Source organism: Salvelinus alpinus, chromosome 10 (genome assembly GCF_045679555.1).
Source record: "Salvelinus alpinus chromosome 10, SLU_Salpinus.1, whole genome shotgun sequence".
NCBI lineage: Eukaryota > Metazoa > Chordata > Actinopteri > Salmoniformes > Salmonidae > Salvelinus > Salvelinus alpinus.
The window spans coordinates 18,168,489-18,188,393 of record NC_092095.1 but is presented as its reverse complement, the minus strand read 5'-3'; the positions used below and the strand labels follow the sequence as shown (position 1 = coordinate 18,188,393).

The following is a 19,905-nucleotide window of genomic DNA, read 5'->3' as shown; positions in this document are numbered from 1 at the left end:
AACAAATTCAAGTTGGTTAGGACATCTACTTTGTGCATGACACAAGTCATTTTTCCAACAATTGTTAACAGACAGATTATTTCACTTATAATTCACTGTATCACAATTCCAGTGGGTCAGAAGTTTACATACACGAAGTTGACTTTGCCTTTAAATAGCCTGGAAAATTCCAGAAAATGATGTCATGGCTTTAGGAGTTTCTGATAGGCTAATTGACATAATTTGAGTCAATTGGAGGTGTACCTGTGGATAATTTTCAAGGCCTACCTTCAAACTCAGTGCCTCTTTGGTTGACATCATGGGAAAATCAACAGAAATCAGCCAAGACCTCAGAATTTTTTTTTAGACCTCCACAAGTCTGGTTCATCCTTGGGAGCAATTTCCAAATGCCTGAATGTACCACGTTCATCTGTTCAAACAATAGTACGCAAGTATAAACACCATGGGACCACGCAGCTGTCATACTGCTCAGGAAGGAGACGTGTTCTGCCTCCTAGAGATGAGCGTACTTTGGTGCGGAAAGTGCAAATCAATCCCAGAACAACAGCAAAGGACCTTGTGAAGATAATGGAGGAAACAGGTACAAAAGTATCTATAGCCACAGTAAAATGAGTCCTATATAGACAGAACCTGAAAGGCCGCTCAGCAAGGACGAAGCCACTGCTCCAAAACCGCCATAAAAAGCCAGACTACGGTTTGCAACTGCACATGGGGACAAAGATTGTACTTTTTAGAGAAATGTCCTCTGGTCTGATGAATCAAAAATAGAACCGTTTGGCCATAATGACTATCGTTATGTTTGGAGGAAAAAGGGGGATGCTTGCAAGCCGAAGAACACCATCCCAACCGTGAAGCACGGTGGTGGCAGCATCATGTTGTGGGGGTGCTTTGCTGCAGGAGGGATTGGTGCACTTCACAAAATAGATGGCACCATGAGGGAGGAAAATGATCTGGATATATTGAGGCCACATCTCAAGACATCAGTCCGGAAGCTTGGTCGCAAATGGGTCTTCCAAATGGGCAATGACCCCAAGCATACTTCCAAAGTTGTGGCAAAATGGCTTAAGGACAACAAAGTCAAGGTATTGGAGTGGCCATCACAAAGCCCTGACCTCAATCCCACAGAACATTTGTGGGCAGAACTGAAAAAGCGTGTGTGAGCAATGAGGCCTACAAACCTGACTCAGTTACACCAGCTCTGTCAGGAGGAATGGACCACAATTCACCCAACTTATTGTGGGAAGCTTGTGGAAGGCTACCCGAAATGTTTGACCCAAGTTAAACAATTTAAAGGCAATGCTACCAAATACTAATTGAGTGTATGTAAACTTCTGACCCACTGGGAATGTGATGAAAGAAATAAAAGCTTAAATAAATCATTCTCTCTACTATTATTCTGACATTTCACATTCTTAAAATAAAGTGGTGATCTTAACTGACCAGATGGGAAATTTTTACTAGGATTAAATGTCAGGAATTGTGAAAAACTGAGTTTAAATGTATTTGGCTAAGGTGTTTGTAAACTTCCGACTTCAACTGTACCTGAGCTGGAGTAACATAGAGGGACGGGAGCTGCAACACGCACACATATTTCAATCGAGCAGCCTACAGCAACGTTGTCCTCTAAGTCATTTTATCTGCAAGGTGCCTTGTGGGAGCCTGCACCCACCCAAACAGCTCTTATTAGCAGATAAGATTGGACACGCATGTCACCAGTCCCTTCATGTAACTGCCAAATAATTGTTCCTGGAAAAGAGACCAGACAGCCATACTAGCTAACTCTTCAATACTGAGACTCAGGCTACAGCCACTTTGTCCTGTCTAAGTAATTTTATCTGCAAAGTGCCTTGTGGGAGCCTGCACCCACCCAAACAGCTCTTATTAGCAGATAAGATTTGACAAGCATGTCAACACTTTTTGACAAACATACAGTGCCTTGCAAAAGTATTCATCCCCCTTGGTGTTTTTCCTATTTTGTTGCATTACAACCTGTAACTTGAATGGATTTTTATTTGGATTTCATGTAATGGACATACACAAAATAGTCCAAATTAAATGAAGTGAAAAAAATTAACTAAAAAAAACGGAAACGTGGTGACTGCATATGTATTTACGCTCTTTGCTATGAAGCCCCTAAATAAGATCTGGTGCAACGAATTACCTTCAGCAGTCACATAATGAGTTAAATAAAGTCCACCTGTGTGCAATCTAAGTGTTACATGATCTGTCACATGATCTCAGTATATATACACCTGTTCTGAAGGCCCCAGAGTCTGCAACACCACTAAGCAAGTGGCACCATGAAGATCAAGGAGCTCTCCAAACAGGTCAGGGAAAATTTGTGGAGAAGTACAGATCAGGGTTGGGTTATAAAATATCAGAAACTTTTAACATCCCATGGAGCACCATTTAATCCATTATTAAGAAATTGAAAGAATATGGCACCACAACAAACCTGCCAAGAGAGGGCCGCCCACCAAAACTCACGGACCAGGCAAGGAGGGCATTAATCAGAGAGGCAATAAAGAGACAAAAGATAAGCCTGAAGGAGCTGTAAAGCTCCACAGCGGAGATTGGAGTATCTGTCCATAGGACCACTTTAAGCCGTACACTCCACAGAACTGGGCTTTACGGAAGAGTGGCCAGAAAAGCCATTGTTTAAAAAAATTAAAAATAAGCAAACACGTTTGGTGTTCGCCAAAAGGCATGTGGGAGACTCCCCAAACATATGGAAGAAGGTACTCTGGTTAGATGAGACTAAAATTGAGCTTTTTGGCCTTCAAAGAAAACACTATGTCTGGCGCAAACCCAACACCTCTCGTTACCCCGAGAACACCATCCCCACAGTGAAGCATGGTGGTGGCAACATCATGCTGTGGGGATGTTTTTCTTCGGCAGGGACTGGGAAACAGGTCAGAATTGAAGGAATGATGGATGGCGCTAAATACAGGGAAATTCTTGAGGGAAACCCATTTCGTCTTCCAGAGATTTGATACTGGGACGGAGGTTCACCTTCCAGCAGGACAATGACCCTAAGCATACTGCTAAAACAACACTTGAGTGGTTTAAGGGGAAACATTTAAATGTCTTGGAATAGCCTAGTCAAAGCCCAGACCTCAATCCAATTGAGAATCTGTGGTATGACTTAAAAATTGCTATATACTAGCGGAACACATTCAACTTGAAGGAGCTGGAGCAGTTTTGCCTCGAAGACTGGGCAAAAATCCCAGTGGCTAGATGTGCCAAGCTTATAGAGACATACCCTGAGAAACTTGCAGCTTTAATTGCTGCAAAAGGTGGCTCTGCAAAGTATTGACTTCGGAAGGGGTGAATAGTTATGCACCCTCAAGTTTTCTGTTTTTTTTGTCTTGTTTGTTTCACAATAAAACTTATTTTGCATCTTCAAAGTGGTAGGCATGTTGTGTAAATCAAATGATACAAACCGCCCAAAATTAATTTTAATTCCAGGTTGTAAGGCAACAAAATAGGAAAAACGCCAAGGGGTTGAATACTTTCGCAAGCCACTGTATGAAGAATATTTCAAGGACAGCTTATTTCATTCTTCGTAACTTTTTGTCCAAAAATTATGCAGAAAAGCTAATCCATGCTTTTGTCACTTCTAGATTAGACTACTACAATGCTCTACCTTCTGGCTACCCGGATAAAGCACTAAATAAACTTTGGTTAGTGCTAAACACGGCTGCTAAAATCTTGACTAGAACCCCAAAATTGGATCATATTACTCCAGCGTTAGACTCTCTACACTGGCTTCCTGTTATGGCTAGGGCTGATGTCAAGGTTTTACTGCTAACCTGCAAAGCATTACATGGGCTTGCTCCTACCCATCTCTCCAATTTCTGTCCTGCCGTACATACCTACACGTACACTACGGTAACAAAACGCAGGTCTCCTTATTGTCCCTAGAATTTATACGTGGCCTGATGACTCCTTGCTGTCCCCAGTTCACCTGGTCGTGCTGCTGCTCCAGTTAAAACTGTTCTGCCTGCGGCTATGGAACCCTGACCTGTTCACCAGACGTGCTAGCCTGTCCCGGACCTACTGTTTTCGACTCTCTCTCTACCGCACCTGCTGTCTCAATCTCTGAATGCTCGGCTATGAAAAGCCAACTGACATATACTCATGAGGTGCTGACCTGTTGCACCCTCTACAACCACTGTGATGATTATTATTTGACCCTGCTGGTATCTATGAACGTTTGAACATCTTGGCCATGTACTGCTTTAATATCCACCTGGCACAGCCAGAAGAGGACTGGCCACCGCTCAGAGCCTGGTTCCTCTCCAGGTATCTTCCTAGGTTCCTGCCTTTCATGGGAGTTTTTCCAAGCCACCGTGCTTCTACATCTGCATTGCTTGCTGTTTGGGGTTTTAGGTTGGGTTTTTGTATAGCCCTTTGACATTGGCTGATGTAAAAGGGCTTTATAAATACATTTCATTGATCTGTCCCTTCATATAACTGCCAAATAATTGTTCCTGGACAGGAGACAGGACAGCCATACTAGCTACCTCTTCAATACTGAGACTGAGCCTACATCCAAGTTGTCCTGTATGTTATTTTATCTGCAAGGTGCCTTGTGGGAGCCTGCACCCACCCAAACAGCTCTTATTAGCAGATAAGATTGGACACGCATGTCACCTGTCCCTTCATATAACTGCCAAATAATTGTTCCCAGAGAGGAGAGGAGACAGAACAGCCATACTAGCTACCTCTTCAATACTGAGACTCAGAGCTGCAGGTTTCTTCTTCACCTCGCTGGTGGCCAGGACAGTCGCAGTGCCCGTCATCAGACCCAGGACCCCTGACACAGCGGCAGACTGCGGCACCTGGCATTGATTACACATCATGATGCAGGATTATTCCTTTATGGTAAATGGGTATGGCAAGAGCCAGGACATTCATTTGTTTTTATTAGGGATCTCCATTAGCTACTGCGAAGGCAGCAGCTACTCTTCCTGGGGTCCAAACACATTAAAGCACCTACATTACATACAAAACAAAAGATAACAATACATTGTATAACATTATTAAACCACTACATATCTACAATACAAAATGTTTAATACCACCATACAACAATATCACAATGTGTGCGTATGCATGCATCTGTACCTTTGTGTGTGTCTCTTCACAGTCCCCGTTATTCCATAAGGTGTATTTTTACATGTTTTTTTAAAATGTGATTCTACTTCTTTCATCAATTACCTGATGTGGAATAGAGTTCCATGAAGTCATGGCTCTATGTAGTACTGTGCGCCTCACATAGTCTGTTCTGGACTTGGGGACTGTGACGAGACCTCTGGTGGCATGTCTTGTGGGGTATGCATGGGTGTCCAAGCTGTGTGCAAGTATTTTAAACAGACAGTTCGGTACATTCAGCTTGTCAACACCTCTTACAAAAACAAGTAGTGATGAAGTCAATCTCTCTTCCACATTGAGCCATGAGAGATTGACATGCATGTCATTAATGTTAGCTCTCCATGTACTTATAAGGACCAGCCATGCTGCCCTGTTCTGAGCCAACTGCAATTTTCCCAAGTCTTTCTTTGTGGCATCTGACCACAGTAGTCTAGGTGCGACAAAACTAGGGCCTGTAGGACCTGCCTTGTTGATAGTGTTAAGAAGGCAGAGTAGTGTTTTATTATGGACAGACTTCTCCCCATCTTAGCTACTGTTGTATCAATATGTTTTGACCATGATAGTTTACAATCCGGGGTTACTCCAAGCAGTTGTCACCTCAACTTGCTCAATTTCCACATTATTCATAACCAGATGTAGTAGAGGTTTAGGGAATTGTGATTTGTCCCAAATAAAATGGTTTGAGTTTTTGAAATATTTAGGACTAACATTCCTTGCTACCCATTCCGAAACTAACTTCAGCTCTTTGTTGAGTGTTGCAGTCATTTCAGTTGCTGTAGTAGCTGACGTGTATAGTGTTGAGTCATCCGCATACATAGACACACTGGCTTTACTCAAAGCCAGTGGCATGTTGTTAGTAAAGATTGAAAAAAAGTAAGGGGCCTAAACAGCTACCCTGGGGAATTTGTGATTCTACCTGCATTATGTTGGAGAGGCTTCCATTAAAGAACACCCTTTGTGTTCTATTGGGCAAGTAACTCTTTATCCACATTATAGCAGGGGGTGTAAAGCCATAACACATACGTTTTTACAGCAGCAGACTATGATTGATAATGTCAAAAGCTGCAAGTCTAACAAGACAGCCCCCACAATCATTTTATCATCAATTCCTCTCAGCCAATCTCAGTAATTTGTGTAAGTGCTGTGCTTGTTAAATGTCCTTCCCTATAAGCGTGCTGAAATTCTGTCAATTTGTTTACTGTGAAATAGCATTGTATCTGGTCAAACACAATTTTTCCCACAAGTTCAGTAAGGGTTGGTAACAGGCTGATTGGTCGGCTATTTGGAATAAGAGTGGCAATATTGTCCGCTATTATCCCCAGTAATTTTCCATCCAAATTGTCAGACCCCGGTGGCTTGTCATTGTTGATAGACAAAAACAAAAATGCACCTCTTCCACACTGACTTTAAGGAATTTAAAAGTACAATTCTTGCTTTTCATAATTTGGTCAGATATACTTGGATGTGTAGTGTCAGTGTTTGTTGCTGGCATGTCATACCGAAGTTTTCTTATCTTGCCAATGAAAAAGTAATTAAAGTAGTTGGCAATATCAGTGGGTTTTGTGATGAATGAGCCATCTGATTCAATGAATGAAGGAGCCGAGTTGGCTTTTTTTCCCAAAATTTCATTTAAGGTGCCCCAAAGCTTTTTACTATTATTCTTTGTATAATAAAAAAAATTCATAGTATAGATCTTTTTATTTTATTTAGCTTAGTCACATGATTTCTTAAATTTGCAGTACATTTGCCAATCAGTTGGGCTGCTAGACTTACTTGCCATACCTTTCGCCTCATCCCTCTCAACCATACCATTTTTCAATTCCTCATCAATCCAAGGGGATTTAAGTTTTTACAGTCATTTTCTTAATGGGTGCGGGCTTATTAGTAACTGGAATAAGCAATTTCATAAATGTATCAAGTTGCTCCTCATTACACACCACAGACCAGCAAATATTCTTTACCTCAACAACATATGAATCAATACAACACCTCTTGTATGACCTCTTATAGACTACATTAGGTCCAGCCTTTGGAACTTTGGTATTCCTTGATATGCCTACTATATTATGATCACTACATCCTATGGATTTGGATACTGCTTTAAAGCAAATTTCTGCAGCATTAGTAAAGATGTGATCAATACATGTTGATTTCATTCCTGTGCTTTTTTTAAAATACCCTGGTAGGTTGACTGACAACCTGAATCAGGTTGCAGACACTGGTTACGGTTAGAATTGTTTTCTTGAGTGGGCAGCTTGATGAGAGCCAGTCAATATTTAAATCACCCAGAAATTATGCTTCTCTTTTGATATCACATATGTAACAGTTTAGCTTTACGCCCATACCCTCGCGCGAACCAGGGACCCTCTGCACACATCAACAACAGTCACCCACGAAGCATCGTTACCCATCGCTCCACAAAGGCCGCGGCCCTTGCTGAGTAAGGGGAACCACTACTTCAAGGTCTCAGAGCAAGTGACGTCACCGATTGAAAGGCTATTAGCGCGCACCACCGCTAACTAGCTAGCCATTTCACATCCGTTACACATACATTATCAAGCATTTCACACATAGTATCCAGATACTGTTGAATTGTTGTGACATATGCAATACGAGTGATAGTGTAATAAACTACGTAAAAAATGAATGAACGCTTCAAATTATTATGTGACGTATTATCCAGATACTGACTGTTAGCACTTGGTGGTCTATAGCATCTTCCCACCAGAATGGGCTTTAGGTAAGACAAATGAACCTGTAGCCATATTACTTCAACAGTATTTAACATAACATGTCTCTAAGCTTTACAGGAATGTGGTTCGGAATATAGACCGCAACACCGCCCCCGTTGGCATTTCTGTCTTTTCGCTAGATGCAGGTAGGCAAGTGGTTAGACCGCTGGGCCAGTAACCGAAAGGTTGCAAAATCGAATCCCCGAGCTGACGAGGTAAAAATCTGTCATTCTGCCCATGAACAAGGCAGTTAACCCACTGTTCCTAGGCCGTCATTGTAAATAAGAATTTGTTCTTAACTGACTTGCCTAGTTAAATAAAGGTTAAAAAAAAATACTATAGTGTGCATCACAGGTGAGCAGTGTGTTTTTATCCACAATATTCTATAATTTTATCCTACTGAGACTGAGGGCTGATTATAAATGCTGAGCTATGACAGACAGACAAGCCCTGTCCCAAATAAAAACAGCAGGAGTAATACACATGTTAACCAGCAGGGGGAGACAGCTGTTAACAGATCTGGCTAACTTATGGATCCTACTTTGTAAAGCCCTACCCTAGCTTAGTCCTAGCTTAGTCCTAGCTTAGTCCTGTCTGTCTGTCTGTCTGTCTGTCTGTCTGTCTGTCTGTCTGTCTGTCGGACGGACGGACGGACGGACGGGGCCAGCTGCAGCATATGAACCTGCTCATCTCTCCTTCTTTTCATGAGCAACAATGAAAAGGGCTAAAGCACGTTCTTCTGCAGTTCTGTCTGTCAGCCATTTTTTGTATGTGTGTTTATCGAGATCCATCCACCACCAGCTAACTCTGTGTGATTGTGGTTGGGTTGATGTGATTGGCATTGCAATAGAGCATAGTCTTTATGATACTTTGAGAGAGAGATTGTGTCACTCTTTCTCTGATTCCACATCTCCCTCATCTTTCCCTCCTTTCCTCTACCCAGCGTCCTCTTGCCTGCACTCACGGCTCTATTCAATCAAATCCGCAGGCGGGATTTATGCAGTAGCATACAAACATGTCTTTTCTCCCACAGTCAAAAAGTCACAGAGCGGTTTGTGGTACTGTATAAATACCAGGCAGACCCCCCTCACGGGCAGTGGCTCCATTTGACAGAATAAGATGTGTGCTCGATGTGGGCAGTATTGTATAAACAGGGACTGTTAACATCAGTACGGCAGTTTAGATGTAGTAGTCTTTCATCATCTCACATCTGCCTATTTTGTGTCAATATTTTCTCATGTAAGAATTACTATCGATATTGTAATGACCCTGGGTTTATAGACGCGGATATCGACCCTGCCGCTCGAGCATGCTTGCTTTAGGGGCACAGTCAATAGCGCGCTGGACTTCGGGCTTGAAGGTCGAGGGTTCGAGGCCTGCTCCAGGCCTGTTTCATTACAATATCATGAACACTTAAGCCCAGTTGATTTTACAGACGTTAAACCTACTTCTGCACTAAAAAGCAATGCGCAATAGTGAATCTCCACTGAAAGTGTTGTGTTTTTAGTCCAGGAATAGCATGCGTCTGGCAAACGGGCCAATATTATGCCAAACTTCAGTCTTTAAACAGCGGTCTCCCTCTGCTGATCAACATTACATTTACATTTTACATTTAAGTCATTTAGCAGACGCTCTTATCCAGAGCGACTTACAAGTTGGTGCATTCACCTTATGATATCCAGTGGAACAACCACTTTACAATAGTGCATCTAACTCTTTTAAGGGGGGGGGGGGGGGGGGGTTAGAAGGATTACTTTATCCTATCCTAGGTATTCCTTAAAGAGGTGGTGTTTCAGGTGTTTCCGGAAGGTGGTGATTGACTCCGCTGACCATGTGTATTACTCCTGCTGTTTTTATTTGGGACAGGGCTTGTCTGTCTGTCATAGCTCAGCATTTATAATCAGCCCTCAGTCTCAGTAGGATAAAATTATAGAATATTGTGGATAAAAACACCCTGTACGATGACTATTTCTAAAAGAAAAAATAAACGAGATAAACAATGTATTTACTATAATCTGAGTAGACACTATTTCGAACAGTTTGTAATTTATATCCAGAAATAAATGTTCATACTGTTAAGCTTTTCTGCTTTACTTGAGTGTTTTATTGAGTGTGTTGGCAGTGGTGTAAAGTACTTAACTAAAAATACTTTAAAGTACAACTAGGTCGTTTTGGGGGGTATCTGTACTTTACTATTTATATTTTTTACGACGTTTACTTCACTACATTCCTAAAGATAACACGTGGTCATCCCTTTTGCCTCTGATCTGGCTGACTCACTAAACACATGCAACTTTTGTAAATGATGTTGGAGTGCCCCTGGCTATCGGTACATTTTAAAAACAAGAAAATGGTGTCATCTGCTTTGCCTAATACAATACATTTGAAATTATTTATACTTTTACTTTTGATACTTAAGTATATTTAGAACCAAATACTTTTAGACTTTTACTCAAGTAGTACTTTACTGGGTGACTTTCACTTTTACTCGAGTAACTTTCTATTCAGGTATCTATACTTTTACTCAAGTATGACAAAGGTGTACTTTTTCCACCACTGTGTTGGGGAAACGTGTGTCATGTGCTCACCTGTGATGCTCACTATAGTGTGCCTCAGGACTACCTGGCATGATGACTCCTTGCTGTCCCCAGTCCACCTGGCCGTGCTGCTGCTCCAGTTTCAACTGTTCTCCCTGCGGCTATGGAACCTTGACCTGTTCACTGGACGTGCTACCTGTCCCAGACCTGCTGTTTTCAACTCTCTAGAGACAGCAGGAGCGGTAGAGATACTCTTAATGATCGGCTATGAAAAGCCAACTGACATTTACTCCTGAGGTGCTGACTTGTTGCACCCTCGACAACTACTGTGATTATTATTATTTGACCATGCTGGTCATTTATGAACATTTGAACATCTTGGCCATGTTCTGTTATAATCTACACCCGGCACAGCCAGAAGAGGACTGGCCACCCCTTATAGCCTGGTTCCTCTCTTGGTTTCTTCCTAGGTTTTGGCCTTTCTAGGGAGTTTTTCCTAGCCACCGTGCTTCTACACCTGCATTGCTTGCTGTTTGGGGTTTTAGGCTGGGTTTCTGTATAGCACTTTGAGATATCAGCTGATGTAAGAAGGGCTTTATAAATAAATGTGATTTGTGTCACCACCAGATGTCGCTGCTGAGATGAATTTTGTTCCACAATACTGAAATATGGTGTTTTTATTGCCGTCTGACTTGCCGTACAAAAGCAAAGTCACCAGGAAGAGAAATGTCAAACGTTTGGAAACTGGTAACGGTTAAACTGTTTTTTTGTATCTTGTATGATACATTTAGGTTATCTTAGAATAGTACAGACTACAAAATGACAACCGTAAAATACTGTTTAAAAGAGTGATGTTGGTTGGGCTGAGCATAGGCTAGCTAGCTAACGTCAGCCTCAGCAAACCAAACCACTACAACAGTGTGGCCAGGGTCAATGAAATTAACATAGACAGAAGGGGTTAGTTATAAATATTCGACATTAGCTAGCTAGCCATATATATGACGAACTAAAAGAGAAGACGTTTTACGATCTGAATTCGTGATAAAAAAAATAATTAATCTCGTAAAACGTATTTTTATTCATAAATCTGGCCATGGCATTACTGGAAAACCGGGTATGTCCGGGTTTCTAAATATACTTAATATATTATCCTTATTCTTTATTTTGTGCAAAACTTTGCCCTTATGTAGGCTAACGTTAGTGTAACTTACAGTGCACTCGGGAAGTATTCAGACCTCTTGTCTTTCCACATTTTGTTACGTTACAGCCTTATTTAAAAATGGATTAAATTGTTTCCCCCCCTCAATCTAAACACAATACCCTATAATGACAAAGCAAAAAAAAATTGTAGAAAAAAACAAGTTTACATAAGTATTCAGACCCTTTACGCAGTACTTTAAAGCACCTTTGGCAGCGATTACAGCCTCGAGTCTTCTTGGGTATGACGCTACAAGCTTGGCACACCTGTATTTGGGGAGTTTCTCCCATTCTTCTCTTCGGATCCTCTCAAACTCTGTCAGGTTAGATGGGGAGCGTTGCTGCACAGCTATTTTCAGGTATCCAGAGATGTTCGATCGGGCTCTGGCTCAACAACATTCTCAACTCCTTCATTGTCTTGGCTGTGTGCTTAGGGTCGTTGTCCTGTTGGAAGGTGAACCTTCGCCCCAGTCTGGAACCGTTTTATATTTCCCTCGATCCTGACTAGTATCCCAGTCCCTGCCGCTGAAAAACACCCCAACAGCATGATGCTGCCACCACCATCCACCGTAGGGATGGTGCCAGGTTTCCTCCCGACATGACGCTTGGCATTCAGGCCAGAGAGTTCAATCTTGGTTTCATCAGACCAGAGAATCTTGTTTCTCATGGTCTGAGTCCTTTTTGGCAAACTCCAAGCGGGCTGTCATGTGACTTTTACTAGGAGTGGCTTCCATTTGGCCACTACCATAACGGCTTGATTGGTGGAGTGTTGCAGAGAGGGTTGTCCTTCTGGAAGGTTCTCCCATCTCCACAGAGGAACTCTGGAGCTCTGTCAGAGTGACCATCGGGTTCTTGGTCACCTCCCTGACCAAGGCTCTTCTCCCCTGATTTCTCAGTTTGGCCGGGTGGCCAGCTTTAGGAAGTCTTAGTGGTTCCAAACTTCTTTCATTTAAGAATGATGGAGTCCACTGTGTTCTTGGGGACCTTCAATGCTGCAGAAATGTTTTGGTACCCTTCCTCAGATCTGTGCCTCGACACAATCCCGTCTCTGAGATCTACGGCCAATTCCTCGACCTCATGGCTTGGTTTTTGCTCTGACATGCACTGTCAACTGTCGGACCTAATATAGACAGGTGTGTGCTTTTCCAAATCATGTCCAATCAATTGAATTTACCACAGGTGGACTCAAATCAAGTCATCTCAAGGATGATCAATGGAAACAGGATGCACCTGAGCTCAATTTCAAGTCTCATAGCAAGGGACTGAATACTTATGTAAATAAGGTATTTCTGTTTTTTATTTATAATACATTTGCAAACATTTCGAAAAAAATTGTTTTTGCTTTGTCATTATGTGCTTTGTCATCTTGTGTGTAGATTAAGGACATTTTTTATTTAATCAATTTTAGAATAAGGCTGTAAATGTAACAAAATGTGGAAAAGGTCAAGGGGTCTGAATACCTGCCATGAATGTCCTGATTCTTGCCATACATTTACCCATTTACCATAAAGTAATGATCCTGCATCATGATGTGTAACCAATGCCAGGTGCCGCAGTCTGCCGCTGTGTCAGGGGTCCTGGGTCTGATGACAGGCACTGCGACTGTCCTGGCCACCAGCGAGGTGAAGAAGAAACCTGCAGCTCTGAGTCTCAGTATTGAAGAGGTAGCTAGTATGGCTGTTCTGTCTCCTCTCCTGTACGGGAACAATTATTTGGCAGTTACATGAAGGGACAGGTGACATGCGTGTCCAAGCTTATCTGCTAATAAGAGCTGTTTGGGTGGGTGCAGGCTCCCACAAGGCACTTTGCAGATAAAATGACTTACAGGACAACGTTGCTGTAGGCTGCTCGATTGAAATATGTGTGCGTGTTGCAGCTCCCGTCCCTCTATGTTACTCCAGAGCCGCAGCTCAGGTATGTGGAGCCAGAGGTGGGGCCAGTGGAACAGGGCGTGGCCGAGCTGAGGAAATGGGCCGAGCCTTTCACCAACCAGTGTCAGGTACACCCATCTCCCTCTTCCTCAGAGATGTATGCCTCTTACTTACCTGTCAACTGGAACACAATGGGGGAATCTAGGCAATCTCATGTGGCATCTCTCTAATTTTCTTTTGGAATCCTCAGATTTAAGGTTTGTGGTTCTTGTTTTCCTGTAGGTAACAGGTCTGGTTGCCCTGGAGAAAGCTGAGGTAGGTGACAGACACTGTCTACCAAGACTAGACACACTAACATACACACAATGAGTTGTGCCTCATAGTAATGGCTGGAACGGAATAGATGGAATGGGATCATACTCATCAAACACATGGTTTCCAGACCATTCCATTCCAGCTATTATTATGAGCTGTCCTCCGCTCAGCAGCTTCTTATGATTGAAGCATAGATTAAAGTTCTCTCTATCTCCTCTTTATGATGTCATATCCTGTGAAACAGGAGGTCTACAGGACTGTAGAGCCCACTGTGAGCGCCTCCACCAGGACAGTGAGAGGTGAGAAGACACTCATATCATGCAGATACTTTCATATACACATACATACACAAAACTGTGTGTCCTCTCTCTCTCTGTCTCTCTCTTTCTCTCTTAGAGACATATGAGTTCCTCAATGATCCTCCTCCGGACCTCTATCCCAGCGTCGGGGTGGTTGGCTTCTCTGGCTTCTTAGGATTGTACCTGGCCAAAGGTAATGTGTACACGCGCGCACACACAACTAATTTACCGACGTCGGTTCAATTATTTGAAATCCATCCAATCTTCTGTGAGCTCGATATGCCATTACTCTAGAGAGAGATCAGATCAAGGAAGAACTCTGCCATGTAGTAGGAAGTTGTAGTTTTCAGCAGGCCAATATTCAACATAGTCATTAACTACAATGACCAGAATCCATTGCTAACTGCTGCCACTTGTCCTGGCAAGTCTGTAGATGGCTGGCTGGCTGCTACAGCCTGAGCAGAGATGTGATGATGACTTAGAATCCTTAGTTGCTACATCCATTGATATACTTGAGTATGTGAAGACCCCTTCACATTAGTCGATTTGGCTATTTCAGCCACACCCGTTGCTGACAGGTGTATAAAATCGAGCACACAGCCATGCAATCTCCATAGACAAACATTGGCAGTAGAATGGCCTTACAGTAACTTTCAACGTGGGAGCAGTGGAAATGCGTTCTCTGGAGTGATGAATCACGCTTCACCATTCAGCAGTCAAACGGACAAATCTGGGTTTGGCGGATGCCAAGAGAACGCTACCTGCCCGAACGCATAGTGCCAACTAAAGTTTGTTGGAGGAGGAATAATGGTCATGGGGTTGTGTTTCATGGTTCGGGCCCCTTAGTTCCAGTGAAGGGAAATCTTAACGCTACAGCATACAATGACATTCTAGACTATTCTGTGCTTCCAACTTTGTGGCAACAATTTGGGGAAGGCCCTTTACTGTTTCAGCATGACAATGCCCTATTGCGCATGCGAGGTCCATACAGAAATGCTTTGTTGAGATTGGTTTGGAAGAACTTGACTGTCCTGCACAGAGCCCTGACCTCAACCCTATCGAACACCTTTGGGATGAATTGGAACGCCGACTGCGAGCCAGGCCTAATCGCCCAACATCAGTGCCCGACCTCAGTAATGCTCTTGTGGCTGAATGGAAGCAGGTCCCCGCAGCAATGTTCCAACATCTAGTGTAAAGCCTTCCCAGAAGAGTGGAGGCTGTTATAGCAGCAAAGGGGAACAACTCCATATTAACACACATGACTTTGTAATGAGATGTTCGAAGAGTAGGTGTCCACAACCAGGCTCATCCCTCAGCTTTTTACCACAGATGAGGCAGGATGTCCACTTTAATGTTTCAATGAACGATTCTAGCTTTAAACTAAGGTGAACAAATGATTGTTATTAAGTGATAAGCAGTAATGGGCAGTCACAACCATCATGGGACTTTTATTAATTGTTTAATTCTGTGTTACAGCATTCAACCCAAAATGCATTTAATGTAATAATAAATCATCTAAAACCGGGACTATTTTTCTAAATCCGAACTGGAACTGGAACTGACCTCAAAAAGCACTAATCGCTTAGCACTACTCTGTGTCTCTAGGTTCCAGGGTGAAGAGGCTGGTGTTTCCTGTCGGGCTGATGGCTCTTAGTGCTTCCATGTTCTACCCCCAGCAGGCTGCCTCCTTAACCAAGGTGTGTGTGTGTGTGTGTGTGTGTGTGTGTGTGTGTGTGTGTGTGTGTGTGTGTGTGTGTGTGTGTGTGTGTGTGTGTGTGTGTGTGTGTGTGTGTGTGTGTGTGGTGCAATGTTAGTGTGTGTCTTCCATCCCTTTTCCCCCTCTCTCTAACGGGAAAGGCTGTGGTTTCCTGTAGGAAGTTCTGGCTGTGAAATAAGAGCGATTGTGTGTGGGGAGGGTATGTGATTGATAGTCTGCCCTTTGGTTTCAAAGCGGGGTGCCCTATTCTGGTGTGGATTCCTGGTATATTTTAGGCCTGTTTAATGTTGTTGTCTGAGAGAGGCACACCCAGAGATAGAGAGGATACAGGTGTGTGTTTCTGTGTGCCACAACACAGCCAGATCAGACAGACAGGATGTATGATACAGCAGCAGGATAGGAAAGTGATGAGGAGACAGCCGTTCAGAGGGAGGGAGGAACGCTGGGACCTCTGACTGCTGACTGGGGGGGGGGGGGGGTTAATGGCTGTATTTCTGTGAGTTATGAATAGATTAGACACTTAATGAGTGATTCGTGTGTGTTGGGTGTTTTTAAATTACATTTTGTGCACTAAATCTGTCACATGGTTTGTCTGATTGAGGTCAGACTTCATAGAAGCTGTTTCCATTTTGTGTGTGTGTGTGGTTGTCTCTGTCTCAGGTGAGCAGGGACTCTGTGTACAGCTGGAGTCAGCAGGGTCGGGATGCTGTGGAGACGCTCTGGAAGGACCTGCCATTTGGCAAGGGCAAGGTTAGTGATCATGACAAAGAATCGAGGAAAGATGTTTGAGATTCAGCTGAGGTGTGTTCAGTAATAATGATGTGTATTCCTGCTTCCCCTCAGGCAGGCTGAGAAGACCGAGGACAAGAGCACGGCTAGCTGAGACAGAGAGCCTGGACACATCACCTAGCTGTCACACACACACACACACACACACACACACACACACATAATGCACCTGAAGAGTGCACTCAGAGTCATATACAGAGTTCATAGAACTTGGTTTGAGATTTTGAAAGTTAATGGCATCAAAGGTCCCAAAACAATCACATTTTGTTGTCATGGAACATTTGGTTCAAACGTAAGAGGATAGGTTATAATTGGAGCCCGGCCGGTATATTGCTTCACCGATATTATCCACCTATATTGGCCGTAAAGCCCAGGGTGTTTTATTTGACTGTGCATGTGTGTGTTCATGTTGTGGTCCTAATGTTTTGTCAGAGTCTGTGTTTGGGTGTGTGTGTGTTCAATCATGTGGTGTTCCTAGGTGTGGTTTGTTGCTGGCCCTCAGGCCCTTGTTCTCCTATGCCTTTGGCACCTGATTTGTTTCATGAAATTGTGAAATCCTCAATGGCTGATGTGAATATAGGGGATTAGGATTCTTGGCATGATAACAACGGTTGTCAGAGGAGTTGGACTGCAACTTCTGACAGAATCACCTATATTCACAACAGCCCTCTTTTCCTGAGAGTGTTTTTCCTTAGGTGGCAAAGCTCCTCAGGGTGCACTTAGTGTTGACACACAAAACAGAAAAGTATTTGAATTTTGGAGGACGTTACATCATGTCATCACACCCACCAGTGGTGAGAGCCTGTTATTACCATAATCTACTGTATGTCTAAATTGGTTGGAACCAGGCTCTTGTCGTAAAAATACAATTTGTTTTCAGTGATATAACCTGGCTTATTAGAGGTGAAATAAACTCTGTAGGTCTGGGTGTGCTGTACCAGTGTGGATCGAAATCACATTCAACACCCCTATATGCACCGCGACTCCATGGTGTACACACACCGAAACACACCCTAGACAGAGCACCTTAACATACCTCTGTCTCTCCTGTAACATGATACATCACATTCCCTCTTGCTCTGTTACCTTGCCAACTAACCATGCCAACCTGTTGTAACCATGCCAACGGACACAGGAGACTCCTGTCAGCTGTCCTCTGACCTCGTTTCCGTGTTTGTCTAAATCTTGTTGCTCATGCTTGTTTGTTTTGGTTATGTTTTTGTATTTATTTCTAAAGACATTCCCCCATCATTGATCTACTACAGAGTGCACTACGATAATGTTACATAAATTATTTAAAAAGTTAAAGATGTACTTCTACTGAAGAATATTTAAACGTGGTGTATATTTTAAGTATTTTGTGTTTCAGGTGATGATTTTCATTTTGAATTGGTTGATTTTGTATTGATTGTCTGTTCCCAGAAAACTACTGTCTATAAACAGAGATATGGTCCTAATAAATCAAACTCATATCTGATTGTGTTATTACAGTTACATTTCAGCACATATTTACTGGTGCTGGATGCATGGAAAGTCATGGTCTGTGTATGCCTCTGGTATTCTCACAAAGACAGAAACAGAGAGGGTAGTCTGTCCAATCTATGAGATAAGTGGGTCATGTCCAAAGGCTATTTTTCCAGATGTGTGTTATTGGTTATTCAAACAGGGATTTATCTTCCCTGCCTGTAAAACCATTTAACCATAAAACGTACATACGGAGGAGAAGATACGGCGAGGAACTACAGCAGCTCTAGCCTGTCCCACATTTTGATGTGCTTTAGCCAACTCCTCTTCCAACACTACCTGATGGGACCAGGTTAACAACACTACTGAACGTACTGAATCTGCTGTAACATTGTGGTGGGAGTTACACAACATGTTCACTACAGTTGTTTTGACGTAGACAGTCCAGTTTCCCTCTGCAGTGAGGGTGAGCGAGCTTGTGGGATAGGTGAGTTGGGGGTGGGAGTGTCTTATGACTTGACCCTCGACCTTATCCGTCATGCCTTGGCATGTGTGACTCACTGGGGTGTTTGCGTGGCTGTGAATGCCTGTGTACGATCATTTATGTGTCTATTTGTGCAACACAGTGATGAACACCTGTGCTAGAATAGAACATTGTGTTTAGTTTGAAAAGGGTTAGAAAAGCTCTCAAGGCCTCATGGGGAATTAGTGTTTAATCTCCCTGGTGTGTCTTTAAATAGATGGAAACATCACAGGCTCTCTCGCTCAGCCAATGGTTAATCAGTAATGGGGCACCGTTTAGAACTCTGGACATAAACAAGTCAGGTTCAAAGGTCAGCGAGGCTCGTGGGGAATCTAGGATGAAAATATTATTCCCTGTCTGGAGAGAAAGGATGCTGTCTCTTTTTCCGTCTTCTCTTCCCCGCCGTCTCAGATGTACAGTGCATTCGGAAAATATTCAGACCCCTTGACTTTTTCCACAATTTGTTACGTTACAGCCTTATTCTAAGGTTGATTAAATTGATCGTTTTTCCCCTCATCAACCTACACACAATAGCCCTTAAGGACAAAGCAAAAACAGGTTTTAGATCTTTTTGAAAATAAACTGAAATATCACATTTACATAAGTATTCAGACCCTTTACTCAGTACTTTGTTGAAGCACCTTTGGCAGCGATTAGTCTCAAATCTTCTTGGGTATGATGCTACAAGTTTGGCACAACTGTATTTGGGTAGTTTCTCACATTGTTCTCTGCAGATCCTCAAGCTCTGTCAGGTTGGATGGGGAGCGTCGCTGCACAGCTATTTTCAGGTCTCTCCAGAGATGTTAGATCAGGTTCAAGTCTGGGCTCTGGCTGGGCCACTCAAGGACATGTCTCAAAGCCACTCCTGTGTTGTCTTGGCTGTGTGCTTAGGGTTGTTGTCCTGTTGGAAGGCTGTTAATCAAGGATGATTAATGGAAAAAGGATGCACCTCAGCTCAATTTAAAGTCTCATAGTAAAAGATCTGAATACTAATGTAAATAAGGTTTGTTGAAATTTTTTAGACACATTTTCTGAAGACCTTTCACTTTGTCATTATGGGGTATAGTGTGCAGACAAATTTTATTTAATCAATTTTAGAGTGAGGCTGTAATGTAACAATGTGGGAAAAGTGGTCTGAATACTTTCCAAATGCACTGAAAATATTACAGTCCATGTATGTGGCTCAACAGTAACTAAGTCACACACTTGGTCCTGCCCTATTGATGTCCTTCATTGTATTTCATGGAGTAATGCCAAAGAAATGTTTTCAGGAGCTATTTCTGAGTTCTTAGGAAGGTTTAGAG

At 42.8% G+C, this 19,905-nt stretch overlaps 1 protein-coding gene and 1 long non-coding RNA gene across 5 annotated transcripts; one reads left to right on the top strand and one right to left on the bottom strand.

The window, feature by feature from the left end:
• Positions 1–1,278: 1,278 nt before the first annotated feature.
• LOC139531610 (uncharacterized) lies at positions 1,279–12,267 on the bottom strand. Its single transcript, XR_011666398.1, has 3 exons — positions 11,832–12,267; positions 4,728–4,998; positions 1,279–1,572 (listed from the first exon to the last, which is right to left on the bottom strand). It is a non-coding gene; the product is annotated as an uncharacterized lncRNA (long non-coding RNA).
• On the top strand, positions 11,044–18,091 carry LOC139531608 (MICOS complex subunit MIC26-like). 4 transcript variants are annotated; one of them, XM_071328221.1, is made up of 9 exons: positions 11,044–11,173; positions 13,171–13,287; positions 13,500–13,622; positions 13,777–13,809; positions 14,054–14,108; positions 14,206–14,301; positions 15,714–15,805; positions 16,486–16,575; positions 16,673–18,091. In XM_071328221.1, exons 1-9 carry the CDS (start codon positions 11,153–11,155, stop codon positions 16,706–16,708), a joined length of 663 nt encoding a protein of 220 aa, XP_071184322.1. In that variant the 5' UTR covers positions 11,044–11,152; the 3' UTR covers positions 16,709–18,091. The 4 variants fall into 4 exon arrangements, with proteins under 4 accessions (XP_071184322.1, XP_071184324.1, XP_071184325.1 ...); XM_071328223.1 differs by having other exon boundaries at positions 16,669–18,091; XM_071328222.1 differs by lacking the exon at positions 11,044–11,173 and adding an exon at positions 11,201–11,540.
• The last annotated feature ends 1,814 nt before the right edge of the window (positions 18,092–19,905 follow it).

What these genes read in the sequence shown, in the direction of transcription:
- LOC139531608 (XM_071328221.1), top strand. Translation starts at nt 11,153, where the DNA reads ATGTCAAACGTTTGGAAACTG. An exon ending in TGAGTCTCAGTATTGAAGAG is followed by an intron (nt 13,288 to 13,499) that starts GTAGCTAGTATG and finishes TGCGTGTTGCAG; the next exon opens with CTCCCGTCCCTCTATGTTAC. An exon ending in TGCCATTTGGCAAGGGCAAG is followed by an intron (nt 16,576 to 16,672) that starts GTTAGTGATCAT and finishes CCCCTCAGGCAG; the next exon opens with GCTGAGAAGACCGAGGACAA.